The following is a 22,819-nucleotide window of genomic DNA, read 5'->3' as shown; positions in this document are numbered from 1 at the left end:
ACGTCTCATAAAATTTTTCAAATTAAAATCATATTATGCTATGATAGCAGGCTTGTTCTCTTCCTTCCTTCCTTCCTTCCTTTCTTTTTCTCTCTCTCTCTCTCTCTCTCTCTCTCTTTTTCTTTCTTTCTTTCTTCCTTTCTTCCTTTCTTTCTTTCTTTCTTTCTTTCTTTCTTTCTTTCTTTCTTTCTTTCTTTCTTTCTTTCGCACTGAGAAAGCCATTCTTTACTTCTTCCTCGGAGTCCACCATGCTGTTTGAGGAGAGTCCTCATATATCTAAATGCTCTGGGGCTGGAGTCATTGCTCAGCGCTTTGGAGCAATAGATGCTCTTGTAGAGGCCCTGAGAAGCCACAGGGGCTTCTCCACCCTCTGTGACTCAGTTTCCAAGAGTTCCAACGCCCTCTTCTGGGATTTATGGTCACTGCGTGCACCTCTACGCACAGAACTGAAATTAAAAAACAAAAAAAAAAACAAAAAAAAACAAAAAACAAAACAAACAAACAAACAAAAAAAAAAAACAACTCTCAAAACCAGGTCTCAAAAACGAATAAATAGACAGAGAGTGAGCGTACGGCTGTTCTTACTGCTGTGGAGAGACACATCTCAGGTTCCTTGGACTTCACAATAGGCTGTTGTAAGGCCTTCAGTGGGATGACGGATGACTTATCTTGTCCCTGTATGGCATGTTTTCCCAGTCTGTCTTCAGCAGCACTCAGACACTTAAATAGATGGCAATAGCAACCGGGCAACCAAACAGCTTAACACTCTGGAGATGCATACTATTTACTCAAAATGGTGTGTGTGTGTGTGTGTGTGTGTGTGTGTGTGTGTGTGTACATGTGGTGTGTGGTGTGTGGTGTGTGTGTGTGTGTGCATGTGGTGTATGGTGTGTGTATGTGTGTGCATGTGGTGTATGGTGTGTGTGTGTGTGTATGTGTGTATGCATGTGGTATATGGTGTGTGTATGTATGTGTGTGTGCATGTAGTGTATGGTGTGTGTATGTGTGTGTGTGTGCACGTGGTATGTGATAAGGTATGTATGTGTGTGTGTATGTGTGTATGTGCATGTGGTGTATGGTATATGTATGTGTGTGTGTGTGTGTGTGTGTGGTGAGATGTATGTGTGTGTGTGATGTATGATATGTGGAGTGTGGTGTGTGGTGTATGGTGTGTGTGTGTGTGTGTGTGTGTGTGTGTGTGTGTGTGTGTGTGTGTATACAGCCTAACCAGAGAGGTTGGAACACAACTTGCATGAAATGGTTCTCTCTCAGGTCATGTAGATTGCAGGGATCAAATTTGGGTTTTGAGGTTTTGTGGCAAGCCCCCTACCCTCTGAGCTTACCCCTCATCTCACTGACCTAAATATAGTTTACTTTCATATCTATCTAGTCAGACATGAATTGCTTTTGGAATAAAAAAGTTTATAAGACAGATCATGGAGTAGAAAAGATATCCGTTCCCTGAAAATATATAACAGAAAATTCATCTTTCTCTTAGACTCTTTTTAGAATTCATCGTGGTGTGGAAAATTAAACCCAGGATGCCCGTGTCCTAGAGAAATGCTCTAGCCCTGAACTACATCTCTGGAACTAATGATTTATCTTCTATGCAGGATGTCACGCCCTCAGCCTCTACCCTTCTTCACTACCTGCTCTTTTTATTATAGGGAGCCAATTTTTTTAAAAATTGTTTGTTTGAATTAAACACTGTATCTTCAAACCAATTGTTTCTTATTTTTAGAATTATTTGCTTATGATCTGTTTCTTTCATTAAACCCTAAACTTTCAATCCACCAGGAGGTATATCCAGTTTTAGATACTTGACTAGCTTCATAACTAAGTAAATTCTTCATTCATTCGTTCATTCTTAGAAGCCCTAAATGAGTCAGGCACTGTGCTTGGAAGTGAGTATTGAAAGATTCGTAAAACATAGTCCCCGCTTTTGGCATGCCCACAATCTATCTGAGAAGAATTGAATTCTTCTAGTGCGAGTGTCTATTTCTGCCCAGAACTCATGTGGTACAATTCCAGTTCTTGGGGTGATTCTTCTAGAAACTGGGGCATTCAGGACAAATAGGTCAAGAGAGAGAAGCCCTTAGGGAGAGGGATCCGAGAGCTGCTCTGTCCCTTCTGAGTGGTGGCTTCTACAAGCAGCATCTATGAAACGGTCTGTCATTGTATGTGGTACTGGTCAGGCCCTTGCTCTTAGGCTTCCTGGCCTCCAGCACCATAATAAGTGAATGTTAGTTGGTCATGAAAGGGGCTCACTCCTGTGAGTCTGGCACTTAGAAGGCTGAAGAAAAAGATTGCTGAAGAGTTGGAGGCCAGCCTGAGCATGACAGAGATGGGGAGGGAGGGAGGGGAGGAAGGAGGGAGGGAGGATTGGATTCTTGTTTCCCAGGCACCTTGTTTCTGATACTGTGTAGTAGGTCGAATACAGTAAGATGGTGATGATGTAAAGAATTGCGGTATGCTAGAAATGTGCCTCGTGTTGAGAGGAAATGTTTGGAAGAAATTCATCTAAATCAATGAGGGAAAACATATCCAGGGATGGATGCCTCTAAGTGTGGGGATCTCTACTTCCAACCTCGAGTGACAAATGCAGTTGAACAATTGTTGTGGTGGAGGCACACTCTGACCCAGAACCCAAGAGGTAGACTAGGGTTCACCTGACCCTGAGCCAGCATCACAAGGAACAACTCAAAGACATGACAGGTGAATCACTTGAGGGCCTGAGATTTTGTTCAGGGAAGTGGTTTTGCAGCTTACTATGAAGAAATAACAAAATAATTGAAGAACTAAAGCCCAAGGTTGAGGTCATATAAGGCATCTATGCATCTGTCTCCATACAGGCCCATACATGTTCATTCATCGACACACACTACTCTGTCTTCCCACACACACATCCATCCATATATCCACCCTCCCATCAATCCACCTACCCCATCCACTTATTCATGTATGCATCCATGCATGCACCCATCCATGCAACCATCCATGTACCCATCCATGCACCCATCCATGCCTCTATCCATTCACCCACCCATGCACCCATCCAGCCCTCAGTAAAACGAGTCTCTCAACTTGTCTCATGTTTCCATTGGCACTTGTCACTGCACTCAATAGTTATTAATTTATAATATATAAATTTTAAAACATTTATTGGCTACTTGCTGTGTGTTAGGAGCTAAAATGCAACATTTACTAAGAAAAGCATGGTCGCTTCCCCAGGTACTCCCACTCTATATAAAGCTCTCCTCCTGGGTTATAGAAAGTTACCCCTCAGTTCCTAGTAATGCAACATCACAGAGCGGGAACTCAGGACAAACAACGGTTTCTTCTGACTCACAGGTCAGAGCCACATCTGAGGGTCGCCCTCTTCCCAGCTGATGCAGCATGTGACACGGCACAGAGTCACAAGGGACAGGGTTCCTGTTTCTCTTCTAAACTCCCTGGTGTGTAATCACAAAGCTCCCATCTCTGGTCACCCTCCAAATGCCCTCCTCTCAGCACCACAGTTACAGGCTGGAGAGAAGGCTCAGCAGTTAAAGGTTCCGATTGCTCCTTCAAAGGACCCAAGTTCAATTCCCAGCACCCACAAACACCTGTAACTCCAGCTCCAGGAGATCCGACAACTACTTTTGACCTCCTCAAGTACAATTACATATGTGGCATAATCACACACAGGTACACAACTGTGCACACAGCAATGAAATAAATCTCGACGAATAAACCATAAACCCCCCTGTTAGATTGTGTTTCACCTTCTTAATCCCTCCCAGTGAAGGTTCAGTATAAACATGTGTGTACATGTGTACACACACACACACACACACACACATACAAACCATACATGCACACACACATACACACACACACGTGTGTGCACGCGTGCTAGCATATGTAAAATGTTCCAAATTTGACAAAGTTCTAAAATTCAATAAATACTAAATGCCCACACTCAGTCCAGGCGGGGAATAAGGAATTTGGAGGACAGTGAGATTCCGTTCCTGAGCCACAGGTCAGAATGAAACCTCCGTGGTCTCCCTGTGGCTCACCTGTGGTCTCCCCCTCTGTTTCCTCAGGCCTCTTTTCAGCCAACTAATTGGGGCCTCTGCTCTCTGCAGGTGCTGTCCCTCTCCTGTCCCATCCCGATTAGTCCAGGCCATTAGCATTTCCCACTGGATTTAAAGCAGTGGGTTTAACATGTCTCTTTGTCTTGCCTCTCCCTCTCCCAATCGATCTCTCTCTAGCCACAAAATTGATCTGGAACACAAATCAGGCTGTGTCACCAGCCCGCTTAGCATCGGCACTGGCTTACCGTTGCCATCAGAGCAAAGTGCAGGGCTCTGCGAGCTCTCAGTTCTGGTCACCCTCTGGGCACGCAGCTCACTGCTCCTGTTCTGTACTGGATATGTTAGAAGGATGTACCTGTGTATGCTGGGGCCCACACAGGGGTTCGAGTTGTGTGAGCATTGTCAGCAAATGAGGGGATCCCAAGGTGCTGGTTGCCCATTCTTTCCACAGCGTCTGAGAGGGGCCAACGCAACACCCTCATTCTTGGTCTCTCTTCCACACTGTCCTTGAGAGCCTTATTTTGTCTTCCAGAGCTTCCCCGCTGGAAGGTAGAAAAGGAGGGTCAGTGTGTATTAAATGTACATCTGAGAAGACAGATAATCTGCCTCCAGGAAGTGATGGAGGCTTGTGTATACTGTGGCAGACAGAGACGTAGAAGGCAGATCCTGTAAGCGTCCTGAAGTATAATCTCTCAGTGAAAGTGGCTCATTGCCTGGAGACATTCAAATCAACAGTCTTCATTTTGCTGAAGTTTCTTCCCAGGCTAATCTCTTTCCTCAAGATTTCTGGAAACCGTTCAACGCCCTTCCACTTTGCCCAGAGCATCCTGAGGCCAGTTTCATGTGTTTGCATGATTATCTCATTAGACAACAAATGACAGGACCAAGCGCGCACACTCGAGTGTACATGTGTGTGTGCGTGTGTATGTGCACTTGTGCACGTGTGTGCATGCATGAACATGTATGTGTATATATATGCAGATATGTGTACATGCATGTTGGGGGGAGAGTAGAGGTTTACATATTTCCTGGCACCTAGAGAAAGAAATCTGTTGTTGTCAAGGAAGCAAAACAACGGCATAATAAACGCTCCAGGCTGATGAAGTATTTACCACCTCATTTCAGTAGACATGTAGATTTCAATAGCCTCTGCATTAGGTCAGCGGGGCCGCCGAAAGTGTTTGCCTGACCCTGGCAAAGGCCGCACCTACTTCTCAAACTCCAAAGATGAATAACCCCATTTGAAAAAAATATTTTCTTGTCTTTTATATACCATAGCAACATATCATAACACAACCAGAGTGTTATGTGCAGTTTCAGGGTGTGACTCAGCAGTATCAGGAAACCTTCTGAAGGGGTTAAGGCCAGACTAGCCTTTGTTCCCACGTACACTGTAATCTGGCTGTATTGTCAAAGCATTGACTGGCACCCTGGGCATGGCGTCTTCAGAAACTTTTCACCCTCGCTTGCTGTTCCTCAAGTCCACGTTGGGTTACCTGGCCCTATGTGGGGTTGTGACCCACAGTTGAGGAAGCTAGGGCCATGGTGTATTTTTTTCAACCTCATAAAAATTGTTATTTTGAACTAGAATTTTCCAGGCTTGAACTTCAAATAAGCAAATTAACTTTGGAAAGGTTGAGGGAAAAAACTGTTCAAATGGTTAAAAACTGAGGTAGGAATAAAAGAAATTACTTTTAAGTAGTTGAAAGTCAATTTGAATAACACATGATTGGACTTTAAAAGTCAGAATTTTCCATTATCTCCCATTCACTAAGTTCTTCCTGTGGTATTTACAAAATAAGTCTCTTGTAGTATTTTCTTGGATCAGGTAACCGCGGGGTGGTGTGATAATGAGGGACAGCTTTTGTACAAAAGTATTCGTCTCCGATAGCTTCTGATTTTTTGTTTACCATTACGAACTCTCATAGATCCCATATCTACTTAAGCACATTGCATGTTTGTAAAATGTATTTTGAGTTTCCTTAACTAAGAATTAAATAGCTACATGGAAATTTCCATGACTATGTTTCGATTTACTCCAGAACATGATTGCCGGTTTCAACATACTCAGCTCTAAATATTTTGGGTTCTAAAAGATTAATATTGAGGCAGAAATGGTGCAATGCCTGTGAATCTCACATTGGGCAGAGACGGCTGCTATGGTGCGGCTCCTTGGAGAGAAGCTTCTGAAATGGGCTGAAGTCTTGCCAAAGATCACACGTATACATCTCAGAGGCTGTGTGGCTGAAGAGACACAGTGGTTGTTCGTACTTTACTTACTTCTGCTGCTAAAATTTGTTGTCCTCCATTGTCCTCCATTCCCTTAAATATCCAAACAGGTTATCAGATAGTGCCCCCAGACTGCTGTGTTCTAGAATGAAGCGTCACAGACTGGGTGGCTTAGACAACAGGAATGTTTCTCGCAAGCATGGAATCTAGGAGATTTTAGAGATGACACAGTTCTTAGGGAGTCTCTTTCTTCAGCCTCCATGATACTTCCTCCTCTGCCTCCCTCACAGGTATGTCTGTGTCCTAAAATCCTCCTATCAGGACTTCTTTCAGGGCCAGGAAGATGGCCCAAAGTGCGAAATCTATTTCTGCCAAGCACAGTAGCCTGAGTTCGGTCCCCTGGACCCATGCTAGACATGCTGACTCTAACCTGTAATCGTAGCACTCAGAAGGGGAGAAGAGAAACAGGAGAATCAGCCAGAAGCTTAAGGGCCAGCTAGCCTAGATTATAGATCCCAGGGGCCAGACCCAGCAAGACACAGCCTTCCTTCACAAGTGGGAGACAAGAACTGACTCACCAAAGTTATCTCTGGTGGCAGCATGTATAATATGATACATACAGACAACACACACACACACACACACACACACATACACACACACATACACACACACATACACACACACACACACAGACACATTAATTTTAAACAATGGACTTCTCTTAGATGAAGGTCTATCTGTGAGTACATTTTACTTATTCATTTCTTTAAATCCATATATAGCCATGCTCAGTATGAATTTGGGTTTCAGTACACCAACAGGGGCTAGACAATTCAACCCATGACACACGTAATCAATAACTTATTGCTTATATGATTGTTTCATAATATTCTGATATGTGCATCATAAAAAACTGTTAATAGTGTTAATAGAATAGTGTAGATTTTCACCCTCGACCTTTACCTGCACATGTAACCTATTACTATTTAGATGTTAGTGGAGTATAAACCAGAGACAACTTTTCAGGTGCTCTCTCCCATCCAAACACACGCATGAGCTTGTGTTTCTGAAATACGCATCTAGGTCACCAAGTTATTCCTCCTGTTACTTAATCTCTTTAGTGGCATTGCTGAAACCACATGTATATATTATTTTTCTTTGAGAGAGGATCCTGCTATGTAGCTCGGGCTGGACTGAGATTCACAATATAGCCCAGGATGGCCCAGAACTGATGGTCTCTGTCTTAGCCTCGCAGGCAGGAACCACCCTGGCCAGACACTCAGTTCTCATCTGTTGCCTTTCTGTGTCGAGCAGCCAAATCTCTTTCACGACGGAGTAGGGAAAAGGTTTCTCCTCTCTGCTTTCTTTCAGGGCTCATCAGTTAGGCTGGGCTCCTTTTCCCTGTCCAGGTGTCACACTTCGCTCACTCTGGCCTCCCCACCACCTGACAGCCCCTGGAGCCACAGCGACTCCTCTCTACCCCTTTAACTGTTGTTTAAAGCAGTCTTTAACTCCTGTAGTACTTAGCAATGGCCTGAGCAACTCCAACATGCTCAGATAGAATGAACGTATGATGATTAGAGGCCCAGATTTCTTTAATTTTATTGTGTATGTCTCACACAGCACCCGATGGATTCCTAATCACATGGTGGATGTTGCAAGTGCTTATTAATTGATTAATTTACAACAGGGAAAGTAAATTACATAAATGAATTATCCCCGTGAAGAGCACCAGAGCCTGTACATGAACGCTTTAATTTTAAGATTGTGTTCATTAAATGAGGAATACAAATGAATTACAATGTTGTAAGCATTTACATGATCGATTCTAATAACCATACAATTACAATATTTACCATTTTAGCTAGTTTGTACAAATGTGGCTTCAGCTTCAAACGTTTCAACTTCCCTCCGTTGAACCAGTGTCATATAGATTAAGCAATTAATGATACCAAGTGGTAATAAAGCCCAAACGTGTGACATCATCTGCCCCTCCCCTTGTCACATGCTTGCCCCGTCTTTACCGGATGCTCCTCATTAGCAGAGCAGCCTGCTATAATGTTTGCACGCATTTGTCTCTTTAAACATGAAGCCCTCCTGGTCACACTTCTGCCTGCAGTAACTTCTGAGTTGTTTCTTCCCACAGTTGACAAGGCGAAGATGCTTGCAGATCACCTGGAAATCCCATTAAGATTTAAATTCTGATTCAGAAGCTATGTTCATGCCGATTTAACTAATTTTCCCAAAGCTAGGTGCAGTTAGACACCCAGCCTTCGTCCTGATCCCTCCATGCTGATGCCCGAAGCACCATGATGTGGGAAATCCATACCATCCTTTGGTAGAGCCGGTGCACTGGCTGGCCAGGGGCGGGGTTGACTCTCTACAGTTAGAGCATGCGCACTGGCTGACCAGGGATGGAGTTGGCGCCCTATAGTTAGAGCATGCGCACTGACTGGCTAGGGTGGGCTAGGTTTGTACCTCCATCTGACAAGTGAACTGTCACCAAGTTTGTCCTAGTCTGTGCATTCGAGAATAATCTTGCACATCAGGGGAAGGGGGGCGGCACACGGGCCAGAAATATAAGAGTCAATGCAGTTCTCCCAGCAGTGCCTGGTGCGCTGGGTTTTAGGGCTGACTTTGCAAATGTTCCTTTCTTAGGGAACGTGGCCTCTGCTCAGGGACAATCACATTTTAAGAAGAGATCCACAGTCGCTTTCAGCAACTTTGCCCCATCCTCACCTGAACACATTGACTCCCAGTGAGTTTTCACCAGATTCTCCCCAGTGAGATCCCAGCTCCCACCCCAGCTCACCTTTTCCACTCCTGGTTCCATTTCTATGGGCCTCCTCTTCCCTGAATATTCCTTCACGGTCAGTCGAAATTCCCAGAATGCGTTATTCACGGTTGCAGTGATGAAATCACCTCACACAAACAGCTTGGAGGAGGAGTACGAGTTAGCTTGTAGTTCCAAGTCATGGTCGAACTCGGGGCTGGGGGGTGGGTCAGTTCAAGGTGGCAGAAACTTGAAGCAACCAGTCATGTCCATTGGGCAAGGGCAGAGGGAAAATTTGTGCCCCTCTTCAGCTAATCACTGATCCATTCCCAGGGAATGAATGAATGGTGCTACTCATTTCTTAGGCTACTCTTCCAACGTCGGTTTTTGTTATCAAGATGGCCACCGCCCTGCCTCTCACAGGCCAGCTTATCCTACAGTCTCTCAACGAGACTTTCTCCCCGGGTTATTTCGATGCTTATAATCCAAGGTCGCGCGCTTATTTTTAAAGTCGCCAGGAGTCTCCATGTTCCCTTTAGGTTATAAATACCAACTCAGTCTCCAGTCCTAGCACCTGTTCACTTGGGATTCGTTCTCAACTGTGTTTACTCCAAATTGATGTCATCAACTCTGACGGCTTCATTTGGAAGCGTGCTCGTCTCTCTCAAAGCTTGGTGCGCAAAATATCCAAAATGCTTTCTTATTTCTTCACGTAATTCCCTCAGCCTCCTACCCTAGTGGGGGGATCTCATTCTGTATCTCTGTTATGAGCCGAATAAATAAACCGACTTTCTCTTCTGTCAATGTTGAGTGGAAACTCTGGAACTCACCTTGAACCAGTTCCTGCCTTGTCATAAAACCAGCCAGCTTCCTCGTGAGTTCTACCCACTTAAGTATTGAGTTTCGTAGGCTCTTACCAATCCACCCCTGTCACCTGCTACACAGAAGTCTATTTCCGTGACTTCCACTTGCTGGTTAAGTAATCCTGGTTGTTTTTCTTCTTCACGTGTGGGGTTCCCTTTCTTCTGTAGGATAAAGTTAGATGCTCTAACATTTTCTTGTAGAACCCTGAACACTAAGTTGTCACCCAGCACCATCCACAGCCCCATGAATATCTTCTTCGAAGCCTCCTCTGTAGTTCAGCTACCCTGTGCTCTTAGTTTAAACTGTCAACCTGATACCACCTATGTTACGTAAGGAAAGAGTCTCAGTTTCAGAATTACTTAGATCAGTTGTGGGGGATTATGTCCATTGTTGGTTGCTATAGAGGATCCAGCCCATTGTGGGCAGCACCATTCCCTAGGCAAGCCCCTGGATGGCATAAGATATCTAGCTGAACAAGTAAGCAGGCAGCATGTGTGCATACATTCAGTTCTCCCCGCTTGTCCATGAATGTTACGTCTATGAACTGGCTGTCTCGAGTCCTCCCTGTGACTTCTCAGCAAGGCAAAGTCACCTGGAACAGAAATCCAAATGAGCTCTTGATCCTCCTGGCTGCTTTTCCTCAGGCTCTGTCACACTAACTGAGACAAAGCTAGAGCATTCTCTTCTGAATAAAAATGCTAAATGTTATCTATGTAAAATCTCTATACTAGTAAATAATACTTATTAAAGCACAAAATCACAACCAAGTATAAAATTAAGAAATTGGTGAAACAAAGATGTCGAGGCTCTGTGAAAATGCTGCTATGGGACCTCTCTGGAAGCCTACAGCTCGAACTTCACTGTATTCCTAATAAAACCACTGTTTGTGTCACACCTTTTTAAAAATTCACCTTCTAATGCCAAGAGCAGTGTTCACCATTTATCCCTAGTACCCATAAGTGTTTAAAACAGAATTACCTTAATATTGTTTATGAGTGAACACTTAAACCGTTTCTTTCATGGATTAATTTTTGCTGGTTTGTTTTTTTTTTTTTTCAGACAGGGTCTCACTTGTGTATACCCCACCGGCCATGCATTTCAGGTCCTTCTGCCTCAGTTTCCTGAATGGTGGGTTTATAGGCACCTGGCCCCCCATGTTCAATTTCTAGAGCCAGTTTAATATATTAGAAAAATTGTTCTTGTAGTCATTACTTTTGATTTCTTGCTATATCATATTCCCAGTGGCTAGCAATGTGCCCTATTGATTACCTTACTAACACACAATTGGCCTCTGTGGAAAGTATCTACCTTAGCTCTTACTAAGCAAATAAATATCTCTTGATCTGCATCAAAAATGCACCACACAATCCATGTATACCTGTGAAACACATTTTTATAGAGCACAAGATGAGAAAAACAAGAGTAATCTTTGACCTTATTTTTTTTTAGTTTAAATTTGAAAGATCTATTTGTTTGTTGCCTTTAAAATATACTTTTGTCAACATTTATCTCTATAAAATTAAAATGTCACCATCCCCTATAGTGTCACAAAGGAAAGAAAGGAAGGACAAACATGAAAATGCTTTCTTTACCCTGGAATCGCCCGTGAGCTATTAAAGAGATTATTTGAATCCAGGCCATAGTAACACAACATTCAAAAAAGTTTAGCTAATGGCTCTGATCTTTGGTTTTTAGCTCCTTAAAATGAAAGTGGGTTTAGTTAAGTTCTGCCTGTGATAAGACTGAAAAGTTGGCAAGGACTTGCTGTGCTCTGACCAAGTCTGCAGTGGTGTGTGTGTGTGTGTGTGTGTGTGTGTGTGTGTGTGTGTTCAAGTACAGCCCTCTGCTGTGCTCTGACCAAGTCTGCAGTGTGTGTGTGTGTGTGTGTGTGTGTGTGTGTGTTCAAGTACAGCCCTCTGAACCATGCACCCCCAACCCCCCATTTTCCTAAACACATCATGAAAAAAGGATGAGGTTTCAGCCTTAATTGCTTGCTCCTTTATTCACATTCCTCTCTCAGCCAGGGTTGTGAAGAGTGTTGGTAAAGGCTACACAATAGAGCTTTTCATTAGGCCCCAGCCAGACACACAAAGGCGTGCTTTGGGGAAGAGTGAATGCAGGAGTTTAATTTGCAGGTGGAGAGGAGATAAAAGGTGCTGACGCCTCTATTATTCTCTTACTTAGGTGACCCTTACCCCGTTCAGCTGATCCCAACCACCATGGCAGCTGCCGCTGCAGCGACACCAGGCTTAGGCCCACTCCAGCTGCAGGTAAGTCGGGAGACAATGCAGGGGAGGCAGGGGTTAAGTAGGAGCCGCCAAAGGCGACCATTATCCTCTTAGAGCAAAGCACCACTGTGGACGGGAGACTTTGGCTGCATGTTTGTTTTGTCTTTATTTGTTCTGAGCCTCAACCCCCCCCCCCACAAAGATTATTTTTCAGTTTTGTTTGTGTGCTCCGAACTAAAGATTACTTACAATTTTGTCATTGCCCGGTAAGGTTTAACAATGCAAGCTTCCGTTTCCATCTTGCTGGTAGGCACCGTGATTTTTTTTTTTTGTGGTAGAATGGTCCCCCAAATAATAATAAGAATAACAACAACAACCAGAGATCTCTAACCACAGCGATGAGTCAAGGCAACTGAAACAGAACGTTACTTGAAATCATTGTGGACGCCTGGTGTTATTAAAGTGTTCAGAACCCACTTGTTCTCCTTGCTTAGCGGCAGATCATTCGAGCGAGCGAGGAAGACCAGACCAAGGCCAGCAGGTGTCCATTTGAGCTCGGGTTTACCCTGACGTCCTAATGGAGACCTCTTTGCCCTTCAGACTGTGCATCTCCAGTGCACCCAGGAAAAGTCAATAGCCTTACCAGATGTCCAGGCGATTTCAGAAATTACGGCTCTGAGGTTAAAAGGAGAATCGATATGATTTTAGCAGAGGGAGCGTTCCTTATCTCACTCTCTGAATTGGTACCACATAAAATACTTCATACGCCCTGTTACCGTGAGCCTTCGAATTATGCAGCTAATGAGAGGAGATGATAAGCTAAGTTGGGACCCTCGTCCTGGAGAACTGGTCTACGAGCACGGGAAACACGCCGTGCAGAGCCCGAGGTACGGCTGTCCCACTTCGTGACAGTGGATCGGCACCTAGGAGTGTGACCTGCCATAGCCCGGAGGTGATCTAGGCTGAGTTTTCATCAGATCCTCCAGAGCTGGGTAGAACCCATGAGCAGAGATGTGTCCAAAGCTGGAGGCTGGCAGGAGGACATAGCCGTGTGAGCATTGAGCATTGAGAGTATCCTGTAGAAGTTGTAGCATTCGTTCCTAGTTTATCCTTTCCGCGAAAAAACGACACGAGTCTGTTTCTTTGAGCTAGAATATGTTCGGAAGTGTGGGAGCCATGAGGACAATAAAATTACCGTAACATTTGTTATCCTTTTCAAATGGCGTCTGGGGAATAGCAACAATACGGGAAAGGGGCCGTAATAGGTAAGACTTCAGGGATGTACACATACACTCGCTGTCTACATTGCTATGGGTAAATTGTGTTTTTCTAACTTCCTCAAAGAATGGCTTACATTACCCGGCATTTAAAACATCTGTGCTTGTAGGTAATAGGAAAAAAAATGGTCTTTTATAACAGAGCTAGAAGAAAAGACAAAAAGAGTGCAAAGAACAGAGGAATTGGAAAAAAAAATGGAAGAGCAGACCCCAGCAACAGATTTGAATGCGGAAACATAGGATTTTGAGGTTGATTTTACAGGTTGAGAGTTTCTGTTTGCCAGACTCACTGGAGAGAAGGGCGACCTGTAAGGTGAAAGGGCCCACCTGAGTCTCACTGTTGGTCTCCACCGGAGAGAAGTGTTGCTCAGGGAGCACCTCATCTGCTTTTCCTGTGAAGACATTAGAATATTTGGCATAAGTTAAGCTTGGTTTCCATTCTGATGCATTTTTAGCTTTTCTCATGATCTAAACTATTAGTTTCTTTACCAAGAACTGAAGAAAGTCTTTGAGCCTAAACCGGTTCGCTCTTTCTGAAAACAACTTAATCTGTAGCAGGGCGAGGCTCTCTCATTCCCTTTCCATGACAATGTGTCTTGCTCCCTCGTTCACTGTATTCCTGAACACGTGATCATGATGATCTTATCTCTGCTGCTCAGTCTCCTCTTGAATGTCTCACCGTCCTGCCTCCTTCTTGGAACAATTATAACTGTACATCCTTGCATCGCCTTTGAAAGGGTTCCTTGTAAGTGATTTTTGTGCCCATTCAAGTTTATCATTTTCGTTAGGATCTCCAATTGCCCATACTGTAGTATCATAAGCAAACTGGCCATCAGAACATCTTCACAGAAGGCTATGCACACCCATAAGATATACTTACACAAACACATGCACGTAATTTAATTTTGCAATTAAGGAGAAAAATGGGGGTGGGGCAGATAATCACTGCAAACAATTTCCGAAGACTTGTCATTTGAGGGCTGCTAAGATTTTGCTTTGTGGATTCTGATATCTTTACTATAGAGCTGCAGATCCCTCAACGTAATTTCAGCCTGCTTACCACCTACAAAGGCACTGGCTTTCTCCCCACATAGTAGACCTATACAGATAGGTTTAGGGGGAGCCATCTACAATGGTCTTAGTGTTTACAGTACATCTACTTCCACTGGGGAAATCTGAAATGCTGTCTTAGTGGGATGTAAGAAACAAGCCAGTTTTAATGCTCTCCAAACTCTGCTTTGAAATATGTTGGGTTCCACTGACCATCTCTTTATAATGCTCTCAGTGGACCACTGGACCCTCCCAGAGATTAGAACTCACACTGCTAGAAATTCATTCACGTCTCCAGTTCACATCTTACCATCTACCTGTCTGCTATTAGGTAAAACCCAGTTCTAGAGACCAAAAATAAAGAAGCCACTTACACTTTTCCTTCTTATCTACATACAATCCCTGTGACGATATAGCCTGGCACACTGGAGTGGTTCTCTTGGGCATTGATTAGAGTCTTCCAGTAGGCTGGGCTGGGTGGGTCTTATCAGTAAAATGTCATACCTTCTTTGCGGTTGATACTCATCCCCATTGACAGCAGCCACTCAGGTAACAGAGCCACTGGAATAACAAGAGTCCTCCCTTTGCTTCCTGCCCCTTGCTTCCTGCCCCTTGCTTCCTGCCCCTTGCTTCCTATCCCTTGCTTCCTGCCCCTTGCTTCCTATCCCTTGCTTCCTGCCCTATGTTCCTTCACAGACAGCTTGGCATGTCTAGCTGAGACCCTCTTCTGTGTCTCCTTTGGGCTGTGGCGAGAGTATACCTTGTAGCAAACATTCCATCCTCCTCCATCAAACCCATCCAACACAAGAAAGCTCCCCAAGACAACACGCGTACCCTGACAGCCTGTCCCACTATGGTCTCTTCAGGACCGTCCTGTGTTCCTAGTGCAAGAGGCTTTGGGTTTTGTAGCTCATCAACCAACAGTTGAGAAAGGGATTTGAGTTTTTCTTTTCTTCTGACATCTCCAAGCTTTGTGAATTCGGCCTCCTCTCTTGGGGAGGGAGAGAAGAGTGCTTTCTCCATACTCAAGCCTCTTAAAGCCATTGGCCCAGCTTTCTCTCTGTTCATCCAGCTCCAAGATGCTAGCACACATTTGTGCTCTATGCTGTGGGAAGATGGGAAAAGGGACATGAAAAATAGGTAGAGAGAAGAGGCACGTGGTCAGTGCTAGCCAGGAGAAACAGGCAAGAGCCATGAGGTCAGTGCTGGCCATGAGAAGCAGAGGCACGCAGTCAATGCTGGAGAACCAGTTCAGTCGGGTTTAGGGAAGAAAGCACCTGATCAATAGCCCTGCTGGCTCCAATCGCTGCTTTCTTTGTTTTAAATATTTTAAAAATAAGATTGTTTAACCGTTTGGTTTCTGCTACTGTTTGATCTGTTTCTCTTTGTCCTGGGTGAGGAGTGGTGAGCCCAGGGGTCCCTTTGCCAGGACACCAGTAGGGACCCTGAACTGAGGAGGGCGCAGAAAGAACAACTTGGGAGTTACACATACACACACCTCTGACAGACTAGCACTGATCTGAGTCTATAGTTGTTAGAGAATCTTAACTACAGTATATTCTTGGGTGCAGACACAATGATTTGAATTTATATCAAATTCCGTGGCAGTTAATGTTGCTAGCTGATGGTCGAGGCCTTGCACGGCATCATAGGTAAGGGTTTCCTAGAACGATCTCATTTCATTATTGTCACTGCACTTGGAGTGAGATATTAGTAGCTCCCTTTGACAAGGAAGGAGGCTCGAGCACAGAGTTCAAACTCCACCATTTTAAATAATTACATTTGGTTCACCATGCCTAAGAGACTTTATTTGTAACTCCGGAGTCCTCCTCTCCCAAGAGGCTCCCTAACTCAATAGCAGGAGAATCAAATTGTAACCATAATGATTGCTTGGCGTTTCTTCAAATTCCCTGTGCCTTCTAGAAGCAAAGCGACCAGGGCGAGGGACAGTGGTGGCTGCATTTGAGACTCTGAGCTTCGAGCTTTGCAGAGCGTCGATTCAAACACTTTCAGACCCAGATCTAATGAGGAACTCGGCAGGTCTTCCCACTTCTGGCCGATGGGATTTACCCATCCAGTTGTCTTTCAAAGTTGCCTTGTGCATGTGATGTTTCCCACTCGTACAGCACTATATACATATATTTACTGAAGGAAGAACAGGGGTAAACAAAATGACTTTCAGAAACCAGCAAAACGGCACACCTTGGATGAAACTACTTTTTTACTACTTAACTATTATTTTTGTGGCCTTGGAAATCACTACCGTGTGTAATAGAAAACTATTTTCTATGAAGACGGATCCCATTGTGTACTTTTACGAGCAGATAAAATATTTCAAACACCATCATCATGTGTTTCTTTCATCTTTTGAGACAAATGATCTAATCTCAGTTATGGATACAATAAAACGAACATGTTACTCCAGTTACCTTTCCAAAAGCTTCTTTTCCCTTAGAGCAAATCTCTTTGTGTCTGATGTCTCCTACACCTTTTCTACGTTCCTGAGCCACATGACCGCCTGCCTGTTGGCCACGGGAAGGGAAGGTGATATAGATGTTTATGTAGACTATGGACTCAGGCCCATGTGATTCTCCCAAGGGTCGTCTTCCCCCATGTCCAGGCTGCTCTGGTCTCAATGAGTGCCCTCACCCAATCTCCTTCTCCACTTCCAAGAAAGTGCTGTGCTGAGCCGTGACCTCTGTCCCTCTGTCTGTCTTTCAGTGTGGTCCTCTCTTTCAGTAAACGTGTCAAGACTCCACCCATTTCTTCCCATCACAACTGACTATGCTAAGCCAGTCCATCCTTCATCCACAGCGGCCCCAGAATACTCTTGCAGGCTAGATCTTGCCAGGCCAGTGCCTTTTCTTTTTGCTAATTTTTTAATTAAAAATAAATAGCGGTTATGTCTTGTTCCTGCCTGAGACCTTAGATACCTCCCTGATGAGCTCAGTCTTTCCCCGCTCCCCAGAACGCTGTTGGTGGCTGTTTTCAGTATCCTTCTCACTGCTGTGACCAAATACCTGGACAAGATGCGCTGAAGGGAAGGGATCTTTCCTTCGGCTCCCTGTTGACAGGATGCAGGTCCCTCACGATGGGAAAGCATGAGGCTGGAGTGGCCTGAGGCTGCTGTCTCGTGTCCTGGCAGACCACAGGATGGTAATGCTATGCAGCTTTCTTGATTTTCCTTGTTTGGTCGGCCATGGAATTTTGTCACCCTGATGTGGCGGCAGCCTCTCTTGACCCAAAGGTGTACTTCCTGGGTAAACTAAACGATATCAAAATGTCAGCGTAGACTAACCTCCTTGTTCACCCAGATGACTCAGACTTGACCCTCAGGTTTCAACGGAAAAGGTTCCTTTTCTTCAGGGAAGACTTCTTCCCAAACCGTACTGAGGCACTTGTGAGGGATGTTGTAAATTATACTTCCTGGCTGTTCTAGTCAGGGCTACTGTTGCTGTGATGAAACCCCATGGCCAGAGTAACTTGGGGGAGAAAAAGTGATTACTTGGTTTCCACTTCTACATCACTATTTATCACTGAAGGAAATCAGGACAGGGACTCAAAGCAGGGCAGGAACCTGGAGGCAGCAGCTGATGCTGCAGAGGCTGTGGAGGGGTGCTGCTTGCTGACTTGCTCCCCATGGCTTATTCAGCCTAATTTCTTATAGAACTCAGGGCCACCAGCCCAGGGCTGACTCCACCCACAACAGGCTGGGCCCTCCCACATTCATCACTAATTTAAAAAGTACCTTGTGGGCTTGCCTACAACCTGATCCTGTGGAAGCACTTTCTCAGTTGAGGCTTTTGTCTTCCCAGTGACTCTAGCTTGGGTCAAGTTACCATAAACGAGCCAGCACACAGGTTTCTGCCAATCAAAACCCAACTCTCCTTACTGAGCTTGACCGAGTGCTTTTTCTGGATTAATTTAACTCATGTTAAATGGGGGCGGGGGTGGGGAGAGAAAGTTAGCGTTACAATTTCTATAAATTTTCTGATTGTCTTATACTACTGTCCTGTGATAGTAAAATTCTAAGCTATAAATGTTAAAAAAGTAGTTTCCTCTATGAATCTCCATATTTTAAGAATTATCAACGATAAGAAATGTAGAAAAATCAAATGAACAACTTTGACTTATGTAGGAATAGAAAAACAGTTTTAATTTAATCCCAGAATATCATGTTAACACTTTATAAAGAAAAAAAAACCCAAAAAACAAAGAAAGCCAAAACACTCTTCTTAGTGACATGTTTAAGAAGCATTGTATGTGGCTGGCATCATGGTTGGCACCACGGTATTTACGAAGACTAATTTGTAACCTTGGTTTAAGCAGCCTTGGTCTGTTCCATTTGTAGGGGCTCCACTGAGCTCCCTATGTACTAAGGCGGATTCGTAGCCTTTGAGTCTTATAGTGGCTCTTCCTTCTGCTTGGCTCTCCCTTGGCCTGGAAGCCTCACTCTCACCTTCTGTTAATAGATGGTGTCACCCCCCACCCCTTTCTGGGACCTGCATCACCCACCACACTGTTCAAGTCATAACCCAGCACTCCTGCAGACACCCCCACTGAAAGGTCCCCTGTCCACTTATCTTCTGCGGTCACCGTCAAACATGTTCTCCATCTGATTTCTCGTCTCTCTCCTGGGAAGGGTACACCCAGCAAGACACGATCTCCTTGTGGTATCGCGACCCAAAAAACGTTTAGCAAACCTCAGGCGCTCACAGTCTATTGCGTACCGAGGGTAACGGCAGTTTCCAGTAAAATAATGCAACTTATGATTAATTTCTGAGGCAAAATGTGTTTAAGTACCAGGGGACTTTGTGGTTATTTCAGTCTCTATTTGAAGACACTTTGGGTTTAAAAGAAAGCTCTAGTCAGCTCTGCCTTGCCTGATTGTTGCTTCCCCTCGCCTCGGCACAGCCATGGGCTGCTGCATAGACTCTGTGTGCTTGTGCTTGGGGCAATTGTCTAATTCTTCTGAAGTCATTATAACTTACCAATGAGAGACGAAACATCGCAACGTCTAATCATTCCTGTATTGTATGCTAACGTGCACAGACACACATAAGAATACACACACTGGAGGCACTTTTGTGCGACACAGTAAGGCTTACCTTGCCAAAGCAACGTTGACGTAGACTGTGTCTACATAATAGACGGATGTGTTTATCAAAACAGTAACTAGCCAATTAGCACTCGCATATACTGACTTGACCCGTTTTCCCTTTGTCTCCTTTGATTTCTTTTTTAAATTCCTCTTTTCTAAATACCCCGCACCCACCCCACCCCCATGTGCGGTTGTGTGACTTGGACGTTTTTCTTCCTGATGTCCATTCTATTTAAAAAAGGTGGGTTTTATTTTTATACAAAATGAACCTAGCTTTATCCCTGTATTTAAAATGGAGTCTAAGTCTTCACGCAAAGTAGAGCTAACAGAATTTTTGGATGTTTGTGTCGAGATGAAATCAGCTATGAATTGTCTGTACTTAATTAATAAAACCCAACGACTGCAGCAGACTTCCAGCTAACATTTATCTTTCCCATTCATTCTCATTAATTTGCATTTTAGTTAATGAGCATCATGAATCTTTTAATAGTAGTTATACTGTACGGTCCTATTTCTATTTTTTAAAGCTAGGCTTCTAATATTTGAAATTAGAAGGAAATATTTATCCGGCTTCTTCTCACTTTATAAATACTGTGTCTGTCTTGGCCAAAAGATGGTTACCACCTGTTCTACCTATAGGAAGCCAAAAGTACCGACTCCAACCAGTGATTAATAGTGATAAGCAGAAGGAAACAAAGATTGGAATTTTTGGACGGTCATATTTTGCTCAAAATAAGCAAGTAGTCCTCAATCAAGAATTCGTATTGAATTAATTAAACTTTAAAAATTTTACTACAACTATTTTAAAAATTCAAAAGAATATTTTTGGAGTGTTATGGCTCAAAATTCTCATTTTCTGTAAGCTAAGTGAGAGCTCCTGCAGTCTCAGGAACGTGCCCCGACCGCGGTTCAGGAACCGGTACAAAGTCCATTAGTTGGAGCACCCCATGTGAAGCAGCTAAACTTTGGTCATTGTCAAGGGTGAGGCAGCCTTGTCTTCTGGCTGACAGAGCCCCACCAAGGTCGATATGGCTTACAATAAAGCCAAACCCTGAAGTTTGTCTTCTTATCAAAACCCTGCCGACCTTTGACAGGTCCGGGAGTCCACGATGGTAAGAAGTGATTCATTATTCACAGGACCCGGGGCTGAGAGGCACTGAGCATAGCTCATGGTGTTCATCCAAGAAAGAGTACCTTTAGAAAGATCTAGAAAAAGAGATAATCAAATGGAACGTTTTGGTGCAACATGGATAGATCCTGTGAGGTGTCATTACAAAGAATGGGTGTGTTTCCATGCTGGCATTTTCACATGAAGCTTTCCCAATGGAGTCTCTAACTACTCAGAGGAGCATTTAGACCACAGTCATTCCCTCACCAGAGAGGACATAATCAAGGACCTCACTTTCCAGCACAGCCCTGGTGTAGGCTGTTTGCTTCCCATCTTCTGTCTGCTTGAGTGAATTTTCTCACAGGTTAGAAGGCATAGTTCTCTTGCTTCTTCTCCCTCTGACCCAGAGCCTGCAGGGCAGACAGACAGAAGCACACACAGGATTAAACCCCACAGCTACAGAGCAAGCATTTGCATATGTATTAATGGGGGGGGCTCAACAATTAAATTATATACAGAGACATCCTGCATACTAAAGAACGTATGCAAATAGGCCAGGAAAAGTGTGGCCAACATCCTCTGACTTTCTCAAGCCCGCATGGGATCCAGTCATAGCCCAGTAGTTTATATGCATCCTTTATGGAAGATCCTGTCAGGTTGTACTTCTGGAGTTATTGCCACTCTCAGGGTTCCCTGGGGATGCTTGACATTTGGACATGGAGACTAGCACTTTTAAAGTGTATGAGATACGAACAAAAACCACCAGTCTAAGTGCTTTGCCAGCACACGGTTTTATTAGGACCAAACAGACAGGTGGCAAATTTCAGAACTAGAGTTCAATCTCCGCCATGGCTGATTATAGGATAACTGTGCTCCTACTCAGGGACAGAGTCCTGGTAACAACTTTGTGCTTGTGTCTTGGTGGTAAGCAATACACGTTAGGTGGCTCTCCAGTGTTCCTGGGTTAATAAATAGACCTACAAGAATTTCTAGGCTCAAAGCCAATGTTAGATAATTCTAGGAACCACACCAGTTAGTTGTAATATTAAAAGCTTGAATTTCTTTTTAATTTTATCAAAGGAAAAAAAAGCAGAACTACTTAATGTTTCGAATATTGGCTGCAGGTAAAGGGAGGAAACACTAACATGTTTGTCTTAGAAATGTGTTACTCGTCGGAACTGGTAGTTTAGTTTGTACCACCAGCATGCTTTAAAGTTAACCGAAGGACGTTTACGAATTCAAATGCCACCCTGGATGTAAAGTTTATAAAGATCACAATTATCACTGTAAACAGGACGTGAAGTCTGAACGAGGATAGGCTCTGCTGAGATCAACAGCCGCTGGGTGGTTTCCGTTGGTATCGCCAAACTGTTCAATATGATGAATTATTAGTGTAGCCACGTACAAGCACACATGTGGGATGTGTAGGCTGCATTACTGTCCCCCCTGAAACCTAGGATAATGCCTCCTCAATTATGAATAATTAAGGCAGAGACATATGGCCCCTTCATCAGATAATTTGAGGGCAAGAAACACGAAGCTTAGAATGACTGCTCTGTCATACTGAGGCGCCATCTTTAGATTCATGTTCTAAGAGATCTGCACTCCTTACTGTGTCACAGACTCGCTGAGTGTGTTATCTGCACGCGTTTGTCTTACGTCAAGGTTGCCTGTGACTAAAGCTCAGCTTTGGGCAGCCCATCATGCAGCTCTGTCCTTCCTTCGTTTTTGTGAGGCTGAAATGAGCTAAGGCCTAGAGAATGCTCAGAGCAATGGAAGTGGCCGTTATCACCCACCATGCACTATGGTGTGGACAAGATCCAATGGTAGGTAGTCTTAGCCGATTAATAGAGCTTTCTTGGCTGCTATTAAAATTGTGTTTGTTATTTAAGTTGTAAATTGAAAATTAGGACACAGGAGATTTTTCTCAATAAAAGTGAGATACCTTCTACATGACAGAATACTATATTCCCCTGTGTTCTAGAACACAATGGTGCATCGAAAGACTCTACAGGAGGGTGAGAGAGACCCTTGGAGAGGTTAAGTATGCTGCTCAGGCAGAAGGCTAAAGTTTATTTTTCCAGCAGCCACATCTGACGGCTCGCAAACA

General features: G+C 44.0%; 2 protein-coding genes across 53 annotated transcripts in view; one reads left to right on the top strand and one right to left on the bottom strand.

Moving 5' to 3' along the window:
* LOC147995138 (uncharacterized) overlaps positions 1–6,438 on the bottom strand; it is an 84,976-nt gene extending 78,538 nt beyond the window's left edge. For 3 of the 4 annotated variants that reach the window (XR_015687143.1, XM_087659835.1, XM_087659834.1), the window contains exons 1-2: positions 6,357–6,438; positions 4,432–4,618 (exon numbers count right to left, since the gene is read on the bottom strand). Coding sequence is in view for 2 of the 4 variants with exons in the window: in XM_087659835.1 (XP_087515961.1) it covers positions 4,432–4,618; positions 6,357–6,395 (226 nt within the window). In the remaining 2 variants the exon portion in view is untranslated. Of the gene's footprint in view, positions 1–4,431; positions 4,619–6,215 lie in introns of all 4 variants that reach the window. The other variant, XR_015687144.1, reaches the window with a different exon arrangement.
* Positions 1–22,819, top strand: part of Sox5 (SRY-box transcription factor 5) — a 955,418-nt gene that overhangs the window by 836,534 nt on the left and 96,065 nt on the right. For 47 of the 49 annotated variants that reach the window (XR_015685240.1, XR_015685246.1, XR_015685248.1 and 44 more), the window contains 1 exon segment: positions 12,130–12,215. Coding sequence is in view for 36 of the 49 variants with exons in the window: in XM_087655720.1 (XP_087511846.1) it covers positions 12,130–12,215 (86 nt within the window). In the remaining 13 variants the exon portion in view is untranslated. 49 annotated transcript variants of the gene reach the window in all.

This window comes from Rattus norvegicus, chromosome 4, assembly GCF_021556685.1.
Source record: "Rattus norvegicus strain SHRSP/BbbUtx chromosome 4, alternate assembly SHRSP_T2T, whole genome shotgun sequence".
In the NCBI taxonomy this organism is placed as follows: Eukaryota; Metazoa; Chordata; class Mammalia; order Rodentia; family Muridae; genus Rattus; species Rattus norvegicus.
The sequence above is the reverse complement of the archived record's forward strand: the minus strand, read 5'-3'. Positions and strand labels throughout refer to the sequence as shown.